Source organism: Podarcis erhardii (assembly GCF_964252035.2).
Source record: "Podarcis erhardii genome assembly, chromosome: 2".
Classification (NCBI taxonomy): Eukaryota; Metazoa; Chordata; class Lepidosauria; order Squamata; family Lacertidae; genus Podarcis; species Podarcis erhardii.
The window spans coordinates 50,886,537-50,901,137 of NC_138498.1; the positions used below are offsets into that span (position 1 = coordinate 50,886,537).

General features: G+C 42.7%; 1 protein-coding gene across 5 annotated transcripts in view; it reads right to left on the reverse strand.

Annotated features, from left to right (window-relative positions):
- Positions 1 to 2,601: 2,601 nt before the first annotated feature.
- HTR4 (5-hydroxytryptamine receptor 4) overlaps positions 2,602 to 14,601 on the reverse strand; it is a 159,854-nt gene continuing 147,854 nt past the window's right edge. For 4 of the 5 annotated variants that reach the window (XM_081852146.1, XM_081852149.1, XM_081852147.1 and 1 more), the window contains one exon: positions 2,602 to 6,025. In XM_081852146.1, coding sequence (XP_081708272.1) covers positions 5,938 to 6,025 — 88 coding nt within the window. In that variant the 3' untranslated portion in view covers positions 2,602 to 5,937. Of the gene's footprint in view, positions 6,026 to 13,038; positions 13,305 to 14,601 lie in introns of those variants that run through there. The other variant, XM_081852151.1, reaches the window with a different exon arrangement.

The following is a 14,601-nucleotide window of genomic DNA, read 5'->3' on the forward strand; positions in this document are numbered from 1 at the left end:
GCCAGGTTTTAAGTATATGATTCCCCTTCAAAAGGAATAGCTTTGAAAGCATGCATTTCAACACTGAATTATATTACTCATCTTTTCCTTCCTAAATACTAGTTCAGAAAAAGATTCTGCTTTATGGCACACCATTAGACTGACCGCCTGGTGCACAAAAACTGTGGCAGTCACTTAGCTGAACCTCTCACATAAGCCAGGCAATCTCTATCAGCTTGTACCCCTGGCATTTGAGAAGCACATATCCATTTATTGCTTTGCATCTTCTAGACAGAGCTGATCAACTTCTAATTGAAGTGTCTGACCTCTCCTCTGCACTCCTGTTCAGATCTTCTGCTTTATATGCATCAGTCTTCTGTCTGTGAAATGCATTTATTAGATTTCCTTTTACCATGATTTAGAAATGAAGAGAGCGGACTTCCGGGTTAGCGCAAACGGCTAATGGCGGATTCCCTCCGAGCTCCGGAGGGAATCGGCTCTACTGAAGACGGGTCCTGCCGTGCCAGCGACACGGGGACCCTCAGAAACCGCAGGCGCGGAAGCCTGCGGACTTGGTGACTCGGTGGGCACCTTAAGCGCCCTCCCCGACCCACGAAGAGCCTTTTTAAAGGCTACGGAGAGGGTACGGAGAGTGGCGTGGTGCTGAGAGTAGACCGCTACTTCAGTGGAGCAAAGCCGCAAGCCATGGCCGGAGAGCGCTGACTTTCTTCCCAAAATTTGGACTGGATAACAAAGGACCCGTGAGTAGTGGAATTTGGACTTTAAAAATTTTATCCTGTGAATTTGGCACAATCGGGGGATGTGTTAAAGGGAAGTGCGCACCCCCTCTACTTATAGACGATTTAAAGCAAGGAACGGAGAATTAAGGCGGAATGAATACTGTTTTGATGATTTAAAAGTTTTTCACAAATTTGATAGAAGAAGATTTTGTGCTAGAGAGAAAGGGAACTTTGGAACTTTGTGTGTAATCCCCCCCAAAAACCCGGGAGTGTCCTATTTGGGTGCCGGAGGAAGAAATGAAAGGAGTTTGACAGCTGTCAAAGAAGCTGTCAAGCGGACGGACAAAGTAAAGAATTTTGTTATTTAACAACTCTTTGAATTAAAGGTGATACATTTGAACTGAGGCGATTGGAAACAAAGTATTGATAATAACAAAGTAACAGATTATTGGAAAAGGACTACTAAATAACTGAAAGCCCCCTAGGGGGAATTAGGGACATTGCAATGGCTGCAGAGGGAAAATTACTGGTGGAGATACAAAAGATGTTCTTTCTCGTGGGAATCCTGCAGGAGCAGAGTATGGCTTTGAGTAAAGTTTTTATGACCTTGAATTCTGAAACAAACAACTCTGCTGAATGCACAAAGGAGACGTATGACAAAAACTCTGCAGCTGAGCAGGAAGAGATGCCTTTGGAATTGACAGAAAAGAAAGAAGGAGTTCAGACACTACAAGTGGAAAATATCAACCAGGAATCTGCATTGTTAGAGTATGAGCAAGAAGACCTTTGGATTACAAACCTGCGAAAGATGAGAAAGAAGAAGAGAGAAGTCCCTGGAGTACTTGGAATATTAAAACTAAAAAGAATAAAGCAACATGATTGGGACTTTCCTCTTGAGTATGGAAAACCAGATGGTCCTTCGCAGCAAACACTCTTTAACATTCTGGATGAAAGAAAATATGATGTGACTCTGACTGAACTCCTTCGGGGTCTTAGGACCAACAAAGAGGATTACCAATATAGTTGGCAGAGAGGGACTGACAGAGAATCAGACGCCTCGGACGTGAGGAATCCGGGCTAAAGAACTATTTTTTGTTTGTTTTTTGGACATTTGTCTGGGAAGGGACAGAAACCGGGGCGGGGGGGGGGAGAGAGAATAGAACTATAAAATGTTATGATTTGTTTTACTTGGTCAATGTGACCTATAATTAATATAATAAAGGGAAAATTTGTGGAAGGGAAGTTAGATCGACCTTTAAAAAAAAGAAATTAATGATTATAAGAGAATTGGATAAGTTGAATATAGATAAACAAAAAGAATTTAATTTTTAAAAACAATATGAATTATGTTTAAGAGGTTAGGTAAGAACTTGCTGAATTAATTTTGGAACTGGGATGTAAGAGGAGAGGGTGGGGGGAAGTCAATGAAAGTGGGTAAAGAAAATTAGGGTATGTAATTGCATTTGTGTGTTTTTGTCTTTGTGTGTGTGTTTGTTGTTATAAAATGTAAAAATCCAATAAAAATTATTTAAAAAAAAAATAGAAATGAAGAGAGCTTACTGAGAATGGTGCAGTCAGTGCTTCTGTACAGTAGCTTAACATGTGGCTGTTAGTTCCATGAAATGAAGAGCTAGGGTGTTTGTCACAGATCACACGTAGGAACATAAAATCTAGGAGGCATTGTTACAAACTCCTGCAAAAATCAGTGCTGGCATCCAACATATCACCACAGCATCCAACACCACAGCATCCAACATATTTGCTTTTTCATTGGGATTCATTGTTTTTCAGTTTATGCCCTATAGAGAATGGACCATGAGAAGAAACAGATCACCCTGAACAGTTGCTATAGATGGGAAGAGTTTTGAAGAATGACCAACACTTGTCAATAAAACACTGTTTTATTCATCAGGAAATCATGTCCTCCAAATATGTCAGATAAAGGAGTCTGCACTTGTTCACAATAATATAATTCAGCCAAGCTTACATATGAGCTCTCAGTGGCACAATCCCAGACCCACCCAATTTTTAATGAAATCTGGTTTTCAGATTATTGGACACAGTATACACTTTAAAAAACCATATAGGTAGTTTTTAGACATTCATCCAGCCAGTGCTTTTTTTCCTTAAAAAAATGTTTAGGGGTACTCTCATTTTCCTACTCATATTGAAATACTGCCCCTCAATGAGGCCAAACTTAGATTCACAAAATGTTTAGGAGTATGTGTACCTCCAGAAAAAAGCACTGCATGCAGCCATATAAGAGCTGCATTATCCGCAAGCAGGGCTGCTTGGGTGGGTCTTTCTCCTGGAATCTATACCTGCTCCTGGAATGGTGCTCATTCCATGAGAAAGATGCAAGCAAGTATTGCCTCTTCACATGGCTTGGTCATTTCAACGTTACCCCAGTCACATAGGAGCTTCTTGTGAATAAGTGGATCCCATGTGGTGGAGAGGAAGAAGAATATTTCAATGAAAGGTGAGGATGGCTGGATTTCCTGATGAAAGCAATCTGCTGGCTGGCATCTGACATAGACACAGTGCAGGGCAGCAGAATAAAGGCTAACTTCCAGAATTGCCCATAGAGGTGGAAGAGAAGGCAAAGGATGATTCGTAATGTGGTGGTAGTGGCAGCTTCTCCTCAAAAGCAAAACAGCATGGGCTGGCCTTGTGGGGGGTGGAGAGTAAGGTTAAAATGTAAATTTGGCAGCTGATATGTCATTGTTCCAGGTTTTCTAGTTTCTGCGCAGCAGGACAAGTATGAAAGAAGTGAATCACTCAGTCTCAACACAGGGCCACACGGGTGGCCCATTTTAGCTCCTCTGGCTTTACAACACTGGTGAGATCATGCAGTCTAGTTTTCTCCAGGGTTCATAAAGCTCATGCCCCTGCTCACTTCCCTTTGGGTATGGCAGCACACAACAGCGAGCATGCAAAATATCCAAAGGATTTCTCCCCACCCCCAGCTGGGTTACGCTAATCTGTAAAGCTAATTGCACAGGCTGGTTAGAGCCTACCCAGCAGAATGAAGTACGCTTTGCACATGTGTACAGCAGAGACTGGGCACACTGAAATAGCACTCTAAATCCCCATAGTTTGGGGCCAGCTGCACAAGCAACAAGAGGCTGCAGAGCAACACCAGGGTAAAAAGCCATAAGCTCATCCTCTCAACAAGAGTAGACCAATGAAATGTCCTTTGAATTGCATTTGTTTTGTTATAAAAGCTGTCTTTTCCTTATTCTTTTAAAACAGTGAATAGCTGTCACATGGCAACAGAAAAATAAAACTGTTTTTTAAATAAAAAAACAAAAACAAAACGCTAATGAAAATGTTTTAGCTCCTAAACTCAGAAGACATCCATGGGAAAATAAAAATTCCCTTAAAATAATAATAAATAATGTTTTTCTCCTATACACTTAAAAAAAACCCTGTACATAATTACACAATGTAACAAAATACCTGTTGTCCAGAGCAAGGTTATCATCTTTAGGTTAGATCTTCAGTGAAGGAAAATACAGATCCCTGCTTGGATCTGCACATTTCTCATGATGTGAAAATCAAACTCCCAGAGTCCTTCGGTCTACAGCAAAGCTGATAAACATAACATGCAAAGAAAAGCGGAGCTACCACTAATAAAGAAGGCAGTAACATCTGCATGCAGGAAACTGCTGACATAAGCATGGCTGACATCCTTTTGAGGGACAGTTGCACAGGGAAAATATCTGAAGTTCCAATAAAGCATTAGAAAAGAAGAAAAACACTGCAAAGGTGCTAGGGGTCTCAAACCAGGACCTCCAGCAGGCTCCAACATCTTGCCACCAAGGCAGCATCTCTACTGAAGGAGTTGTGGGTACCACATAAACAGCATTACAGGTCCCACCAGCTGACACAGCACCCGGGCAGCTGTCCCAGCCTAGGGAGCCAATGAAGCTTTGCCTGGCTCAATACAGCCTTAGTCCTGGGACCTCCTCATCATTCTGAACAACCCGTCTCTTACCAAGATGGCCATTCCAGAATGCATATTTACTTGTCCCACCCTTCTCACATAAGCAGCAGCTGTTGGCACTGCAACGGCCTCTAGTGCCTTCTTCCCTGTCTTACATTATGTACCTGGATTCCCACCTGGGTGCCTGCCTACTCCCTAACTGAGGGCTCTGCTCCTGTTACTGCCTGGGGTCATCAGCAAATACTGATAAACCCTAAGACACACAAGTAGCTACTGGTCCATCACACACAGTCCCTGAGCCACAGAGCCAGCTTTTGGCAAAATGGGGCAAGTAAATGAGTCAATCAGTTTTCCAAACACATTCTTCAGCTATAAAGGGTGGTCGAATGTACACGCACGTCAATATGGCACTTAGTGAACTATTACAGGTGAGTTATTCCTTTCTTAAGGGTTCTGCCTCCTGGCCCATTCTTCCTTCGTAGCAGCACTGCCCAAAGTTTGTCCAGATGAAGATCTCATTGACAACATGTGAGGGGGCAGATGGAGACATCTTAGTGATAGAATCTGTGACTGTTCATCGTTTAATCTTCACATTGTGCACAGTAGATCAGTTTGGTGGGAGCTGCAGGACTTCATACCGCAATAAGTTCCATATCCCTAGGCCACAACATAGTTCTCTTTGGGCTATTCGTGCTCCTCAACTTATTTTGGCCAGGAGACATACTAGGGTGGGGGAACATGCATAGCGTGACTGCCACTTTTCTTCTTGCACAGTTGGGGAGTACATTTCTTGAGTAAAAGCTCACAATTAAAAACAGCTGAGAAAAATAGTTTCAGTTCCTTGCTTCTTTTTGGTTAAGCAAAAGTGTGGTTTGATATTAGCACTTCAAGTCAGATTCTGGGAGAAGATTCATATTGTTGCCACATAGCAATACAAAAGAGAGACAGAGACAGAGAGATGTGTACGGACACATCTGTTGAAGCAAATGCAAGAACCATCAAGCATGTTGCTTACTGTTTGCGCATCACATGCAAAGCACTATGACTTTTCCAGGCATCACTCCGCAGCAACAAAAAAAGAACCTCCTTCCTCCTCTCTGCAGACTGCCTAATCCTTCCGGTTGGTAAGCACATCCTTGCTGTTGCTGCTGATGTCAAATCAGTACAGGAGAGCACTATGGCAATGCAGACAACATTGATCTGGCAATAGGTTCTTGGTGCACCATCATCTTGCAACTGTCCTGCATGGCAGATCACATTCTGGGACCTTAGTCAGAAGCAGGACTCTTGGGATTCTGGGTCATTATGGATCGGAAGCTTGTCATGTTCCTGGGGTTGCCCATTGTACAAGACTGTATACCTACAGAAAAGGAGGGAGGGAGGGAAAGACCACATTAGAACAAGTGCAAGGAATGCCAGGGGCGGGGAGAGCCTTTCTGAAATGCCTAAGCAGGGTGTCTCTTAACAAGTTACATTTTTGGGAGGGGGGGGGGAGAGCCATGACTGGTTAAAGCGACATAAGAGTGTTTTAAATGTATCATGTGGTTGTGACATAAGAACATGTACACTAAACTACTTGGCTGTGGAGAATGACTTTAATTTGAAATGTAGTGACTAAAAGGAAAACCAAGTATTTCTAGTTATCCTGCATCATTTGGATACACAATTATCAGACGCAGTTAGCTGTACAGATTAGCAAAAATCTTTATCCTATTTAGTACAAACACAAACTTCCACTCTCTCCTGTATAGATAACTTGTGGACACATCACCTCAAAGGCCATTTGTTGTGGGAAGAGGCTCCAAACTGAGCCCAGAGTTCTACAACTGCACCAACACATCATAACATGCTGATTTTCTATTGGGAAGGAGGTAGCAATCAGGCTTAATCTAGACACCTCTTTCTGCTATCAGTACACAAACCAAGATGGAAGTAGTGCAGTGTTGAACCTCTATTTTTGGGTGGTTGGAGAGAAAAGCACCCAAACAGGACAGGTAATCACCAGCCACACAGATACATCACTTATGAGTTAAACAAGAGAGGGAGGGAATGGCTTAAAGGCATATGGGTACTTTCTGCTAACCTGTAGGTAAAAACTTAACTAAGGATACTTCAGGTTTTAACTAGATAGTCTCCTACCCCACTTCCGAATTCGAACTGGGGCCCTGCGGAAACTTATGGGACAGAAGGTGCAAGGTATAATTTAAAAAAGAAATCTAGAAAAAAGTTGGTGTCAAGTATTATGGCTCAATAATCTTCTTGGCTCACATTTTCTTAAGGTACAAATATACAACTGTAGAAATCAGTTCCACCTGGCTGCTGCAATTTTAAATAACATCCACTGTTTTTCACACTTCCCATCTCGCTAAACCCTCTTTCCCTTGGTTATATGAAAAAGAGAAAGTAAATAATCCCCAATTCTAATGATTCAGGCTTACAGTTAGCAATTGCTTAGGAGCCCAGACTAGGCTATTTTAGTAGATGTGTTGCCTTGAAATAAGCCTTCCACCATCTGTTCAGCTCTATAATTACAAATGCAAACAACATAATTCACAATTGCATCATAAGAACACAAAGCAGAGAGATTAGGATGACTATGTTTGTTATTGCATGCTGTGAAGCATCTGTTTCTCTATCATTTTAGGGCACAGGTGGGAAGCAAGCCCTGTTGAGAATAGCCTCTGTTTTTTATGACCAGTCAGTAGATCACACTGGAAGGTTTATATGTAGAAGTAATTGCTGGAAGCAGCTGATTTGACACAATCATATGCACATCAGTTAGTGAACATGAGGCACTTTAAGACTTGTACAGTACATCTAGGAACATGGCTCATCTGTTCCTTCAGAGGGAGTCTAACCCCATCCAAGGGAATCAACCACTAACAGCACCTCAGTCTTATCCGGATAAAGATTCAGTTTATTGGCTCTCATCCAGTTCATTACCAATGCCAAACATTGGCCTAGCACAGGCATAGGCAAACTCAGTCCTCCAGATGTTTTGGGACTACAACTCCCATCATCCCTAGCTAACAGAACCAGTGGTCAGGGATGATGGGAATTGTAGTCTCAAAACATCCAGAGGGCTGAGTTTGCCTATGCCTGGCCTAGCATATCCAGTGCCGCACCTGCAGGTGTAAAGGAGAAACAGAGCCACGTATTATCAACATACTGCTGACAATTATTTTTATGCTGATGCTGCTTTTCTTACCAAATAACTTGAAGTGACTCACATTAAAACAAAATTAAAAACAATAGAAGCCTAAAAACACAGCAATACAATTAGAAGGGTAAAAAAAATGCACAACAAAGCCCTGTAGTGGCTTCATGTAGATGTTGAACAGCACTGAGCCCTGTGGCAACCCCACATTGAGAGCAGCATGGAGCCGAACAACCCCAGGTACCCTCTGGAAATAGCCATCCAAGCAGGAAGAATCACAAAAGGGAACTACTTTGTGTGCAGAAGATCTCAGGTTCAATCATGCTTTAATCTTTTAAAAACTGAATTTCAGGATGTTTTAACCTAATCTCAACCCTCCACTGCCAAGTTATCTGAGAGCTCTCTTTTTACCTGTAGTCCCAAGTTCTATGATCTACAAGGTTTTGGAGAAGAGAAAGACACATTTATTATGAAAACACATTTATTATGAAAAGAAAATGTACGCTTTGACTTCCTCTGCTCTGTTATGAGAAAGCAAACCTTTATTAAATATATTTCCTCATCTTCTTCCGCTGCTGAAAGTTTACTGAACCTTTTAGTAAACCTTTGGCAGAAAAAAAAGGAAGCAGAAGAACAGACATAATTAATATTAAGTCTTACTTTGTTGTGACAGAGTAGAGGAAATAAAAATGTACTGCTTTTAATAAATCTCTCTCCCCCCCTCCTCCTCTTGAACCAGAGCAGCCTGAGACTAGTGTTTTTTGCAGAGTGTACTGTGGAATGCGTGAACCTGCTGAAGTATGTGACTCATAGGAGTCTAAGAACACTTTCAAAAATCGTCAGAAATAATTTAGCAACATGGGCTTTAAAAACTGGACAAAAGAGAAGCGTGAAGAATCATTTTGCAACACTTTCCCCTCACAGTTTCTTCTCTAGCTCAGTCTTAGGCATAAGGCCTTTCCACCCCAAAAATTAAAAACCTGTGTGCATGCATGGGGAAGCAAATCTCTGTATGCATGAAGAAGAAGGATTTAATATCCCGCTTTATCACTACCTGAAGGAGTCTCAAAGCAGCTAACATTCTCCTTTCCCTTCCTCCCCCACAACAAACACTCTGTGAGGTGAGTAGGGCTGAGAAACTTCAGAGAAGTGTGACTAGCCCAAGGTCACCCAGCAGCTGCATGTGGAGGAGCGGAGAAGCGAAACCAGTTCCCCAGATTACGAGACTACCGCTCTTAACCACTACACCACACTGGCTCTCCACACTGGCATGACCACAGTTGACCTCAGTCTTGAGATTGAAACCCAGGATTCAGACATAATGATGCATTATTGATAATAGGATGTTGAGGGAGAAGACTAGAAGGGAGGAGTACTCAGATCCATGGGACATAGAGTCAGGTAATTTTTTAAAAACAAAGTACAATCTATTTTTTAGATTTAAAAATAAAGCCAGGAGCCAATAATTACAGGGAAAGTTAGCTAAATTCAGCTTTTTTTAAAGTCTTGCTCACAATTCTAAGACGTAGTACCAAGATAGAATTTTAGGAAGCAGTAACTTTAGCATCACTTACAGGACACAGTCAAAACCGTGATGGTTCAAAGGGCTATTTTGCGTGGTCTTTTATTCATCTACTCTTTTTCCATTACCTAATGCAGTCGTTAAATCTGCTTTTCAGAGGGTCAGAGATTACTTAGCAGTTTATCTTGCCTTACTTTATCTCAGAAACGGAAATAGCTATGGAATTATGGCTGTTACTCTACAGTCTTGAGACATTTCAGCAATCAACAATAGAAATAGTTCTTTCCGGAGTTGCTTTATTTTAAAAATGAGACAATCTTCCCATAGCTCTAAATTGCTGCAGCATAACAAAACCCCATAAGCATTAGAATACACTTCTGTCAATTCCACATACTTTGTGTCATCACAGATAGTTTGATGCAGTATTAGTTATAGCATGAAGCTGATTTCAAATACAGAAGTTTTTATGAGAATTTCTCAGAGCTCACAACCTCCTGTTGAGCATGAATCATCACAGAAAGCTCTCTTTGGGAAATAGCAACACGATCAAGCTCTGACGACTACCACTTCTGGTTTCTGTTATTTCTTGTGCTCACTTAACTCCCATCAAAGCAATAACATGGAGGACATTCTGTGAGCCTGCAGTCCCTTAATGGTGTACAACCCACCCACCTCTCTACAGAGTTCAGTGGGGGGGAAGTTTCCACTGATCACCAGTAATTACTAGTTTGTGGTTCTGGTGCTGAGTCACCCAACAGCACATTTCCCCTTGTGCTCAAGGCAACTCCCGGCTGTTATATAGCAGCAGGCTGTGAACAGGAACTAGTCCAAAAGTAGTCAACATAGTGCCCTCCAGTTGTTGTTCAGCTATAATTCCCATTCTCCCTGATCATGGGCCAAGCTGGGTGGAGCAGATGGGAAATGGAGCCCAACAACAACTGGAAGAGCACTATGCTGGCTATCCCTGATCTAATTCTTTAGAACCTCTTGACGATGTGCTTCAATTGATACCAGTGTCTTTCCCAGAAAGGGCTGGCCCTGCCATGAGGTAATGTGAGGCAACTGCCTCAGGTGGCAGGATCCATGGGGGGCATCAGATGTGGGCTCCAAGGAATGCATCGCCTGCTTCTGTTGCTGCCACAACAGCTGTAGCACACTCCTTGGCGGCTGAATCTGCCACTTCCTCATTGCCCCCCACCCCTGGCAGCTCTACAGTGGCCTCTTGGTGAATACGAGGTGCTGCTGGTTTCTTCCCACCCTTCTTCCTGATGTAGGTTTTCACCCACCCCTTCTTCCCTGGCAGAGGGGGATGCCATTTTGTGATTTGCCTCAGGTGTCAAAATGTATTGGGCCAGTCCTGTCCCCAGAGATTAGATTCAGAGTCATTCACAAGCACCCAACTGGCACTGTCCTAGTTATGTTCCTGTGAGGAACAGCTGTGTTTTTCAAGAATACATTCAGAACTCTTTTTACTCCAACAGACAAACAGGTTGGATCTCACCTCTTTGGGTGTGGGAGGATGAGGCCATAAGTACAAAGTGACTGAGTTGCTCAGAAAAAGAAATGTTCAAAACTCATATGCTTATGTGAACCAAATAATCAAGCCCATCCTAACATTTGCAGTCTTAGGCTGGAACTAGGCATTTCAAATGACACAAGGTGGCTGCTGAAAAGGGCACAGTGAAAGCGTCCAGATGCTTCAGGAGGATATGAAGAGAGGGCGGATAGCCAGCTCTTTCAGAATGTGTTAAAAACCAGCTCTTTGCATGTTTGCTGACAAGCGGGAAGGAAAAAAAAAACTGCTTCCGTAGTTGCTTACCCACTCAAAAGTGCCTTACCCACTCAAAAAGTGGGTGGGTGGGAAAGAACACAAGTTTATATTCCTGGGGAAAATAGCCATTTTGTTTGTTTTGCTTGCTGAGTGAAAGTATACCATCACCTGATGGGATTTAAAAGTGCCACAGTCTTTGTTCCTCAGGAAAATATCCTCAAGAGCAAATCTGTCTCAGTAGCTCACATTTCATTTGTAGGTTTTTATCAATGTTATTTGTAGGTTTTTATCAATGCATTAGATTTGAACTTGCTCATTGTTGTCAATCTAACTTTTCCATCTTGGCCAACAATACTCACACTCCTGATCTTCCATAAATTTACAGAGTCTTTATTGCTTATTTCCCAATTTTATATATTATTATTTTATTTCCTAATTTATTCTAAGAAATGGAACGTTAAAGATAACACTGACAGTAATTTTTTGAACACGTGTGTCTAGTAGGACTTGACAAACCCTCCTCCACACCAGTTTCCTTAAAATAAGGACAATGAGAGATATTCTGTTTCTTTCTTAGGGGGTAGGGGAGAAATTTATCTGAAATTTTCTGGGCCTTGTTGCCCCTGAACATATTGTGGTCTACCAGGAAGTGTGGCCATCAGAAAGAGAGCCCTGTGCACAGAGTAGAACCTTTTTAAATTAAAGCAAAAGAAAAAAAAAGTGGTGGAGGTGAAGGAAAACCCTTTGCCACATTATAAGGCTAAGTAAGATAGCTGACAGCTCCCTCTCAGACATTTCAGACACTTCCTCCTACCCCACCACACTCCTCACCACCTGAATAATCTTCTAGGATCCAAAGAATGGACCAAAAACATAGTCTAGTAAGATGAACAGGAGAATTGAGTTAGGTCAGAGAAATCCTTGGAGACAGGGGGGAATAGAGGAGAGAAGAGAAAGAGAAATTTATGGCCAACTCTCCTTTTAGGCTAGTACTGTAATGGGTTTCTCCTCCTTGGGAGGCAACAGCCCTGAATGGAATATGAATCCCACTTGTCTAGTTTGGATGCTGCTCATGTCTAAGCAAAAAAACCCCACACAAACCCCAGCACTTGTGTGTCTGCTGAGGGACATGGCTTTGAAAGCTCATTTAAGTTGCTTAGTAGAGGTCAGGAACTTGCTGCTCTCACTGCATGCATCACAGTAATCATTATTTGAGCCGGGCAGTTTAAGCATGAAGGGAAAAGAGATTTCTCTGCACCCCCACTTGCTCTCTCACCTAGAGATGAAGCAGGGGGCTTCCACTCTGTCTTTTCCACTTCCTTAAAACTACATTTTTGTGGAGTGGTTCTGGCACTCCAACACTGCCTTCTGCATCTTCAAGAAGGCTACTGAGCTGCAGCGTATGCTGTTTGTGCATAGCTCCTGTTCTTTCCAGTGCAGTGTGGAAAACTGTTCCCCTGATTCTCCCCCTCTGCATTCCTTTTAATGGCACCTGCCAAGATACCATGTCTATGGCAGCTGTATGACTCCAATGTCCCTTCCCTGTGGAAATCAACATTCTCAGGTTAGGAGGCAACTGATCACTGAACACATACACCTACAGAAAGAGTGCTACCATGACTCTTTTTTAAAAGTTGGGTGATCTGTGGTCTGTGAAAAGATGGAAGAGCCACAGAGAAAACACAGATGGTCCACAACTGGGTGCACATTGTGGATGTCCTGCAAAATGTGGGTGGACCAAGCATGGCTGTTGTGGAGTGAAAGCCTTGCATGGAAAGCACTTCATCCAAGGCTATGAAATTATGATTTTTTAAATGGCACAATGTTAAGGATTCTGTCTCCAACAGTTTGTCTATAAAGAGAATCCATTGTAGTAAGTTTTGTTATTGTTACTTTTTTTAACTGTGCAGAAAGTTCAGGATTACTGAAGCAACCTCCTTCCCCCGCAAAGAAACTCGGTTCAAAACTTTGTTCCCTGATCATTTTAAATACAGCCCTAGGTCCTAACCCTAGACAGCTTTCCTGCCCTTATCGTTTTGTATCTGCATGAGGTTTTAATGCCAAACCAACACCTACCCCTTCTCTCAGAAGCTGCATTGTGTTTTGTTTCTGACAACTTTGTTCATCACATACTGATTGTTCACAGTCATTCTGTAATATCACACCGCCAACCATTGTCACAGGCCTTGCTGCCAGAAGTGAAATAAAATACAGATTCATAACAAGCCTAATTAGGAGAGTAATAATAGGTTTTGTGCAGCCTTCTACTGCCTTAGAAATTACACCCTTTCCCAGGAGGAGGAATTTACCGCTACCCACATATGTAATGTGGAATAATCTCACAATATGTTTAGTTAAGCTAAAGCAAGCTGGTTTAATTCTGTAAATACTACATGTTATCAAAGAATGTAACCAGGGTAAATAAACAACCTCAACAATAAGAAGTATTATAAAACTGTCATAGCTAAGCTTTTCATTTCCTGAAAATTAAAACTCGTTTTGTAAAGTGTTTCCTGGATCTTTCTGCTACTGGTAAAGACTCTCCTCCTGCAAAGAGGGGAGGGGTTGTGGGCGGGATCCGATCTCCGCCTCAAGCAGGGGGCGTTAGCCCCCTGCCACCCACTTACATGGCTGGCGCACCACACCCACGGGCAAGCGCCTAACCAGGCGGCTTGAAGGGGGCGTGGACAGCAGCTTAACTTGTTGCTGTGCCAGCCATGCGGCCTCACTTTTCGCCATCCCGTCGCGAGTCACCCACCCTCCACTCCCTCAGAGCTCAGGGTTTCAATTTCTCTTTTGGCCTTGCTATGGACCTTAGGTTGGTCGCCCAGGTTGTCCAGGGGGTCTGGTAGGAATTTTTCCATTTGGCATTAGGCTTTTTGTTTTTTTCGCCTACCTCGTAGCAACCGTCACAACTTTCATGGTATTGGTGGGTAGGTTAGGCATTGGAATGTGTTTGTGGTGGTGGAAGGGCTAGGTGTGGCCATCGCCTATGCCTTCAATTTTGGGTATTCCGTTAAAGGAATCCGGCGGTCGTGGATCCTGTCCAATGCCTGTGTGGCGGGGGACCATGGCACGACCCTCAGTGACATCAGGGGAGAGCTTATAGTTGGATTAGCATCAACGGGCTCCACCTACTGGTGAATAAACCCCCCTTTTTAGACTCACCCCTCTCCGAGTGGGTGGAGTCAAGTCACATGATCCAATGCCTAAGCCAATACCTTTTCACTTGCTGTAATCAATAAAGTTGTGGCCTTTTCTTGTGACCCAATAACCTTATATTACATGTCCTTGTGTCTTCATTTCACTAAGCGGGGATTGGGTCCTCGAACCACAATCATATACTTTGCAAAGAACAAGGGTTTTTGCTATACCAGATCACTGCTACAGCACTCTGCCTTAAAAATTGGGCAATTATATAAGCAAGGAAGGCTCGATGGCAATATCCTGTGTCTGACCATGGAGGTTAGGAGCAGCTAAAAGCCT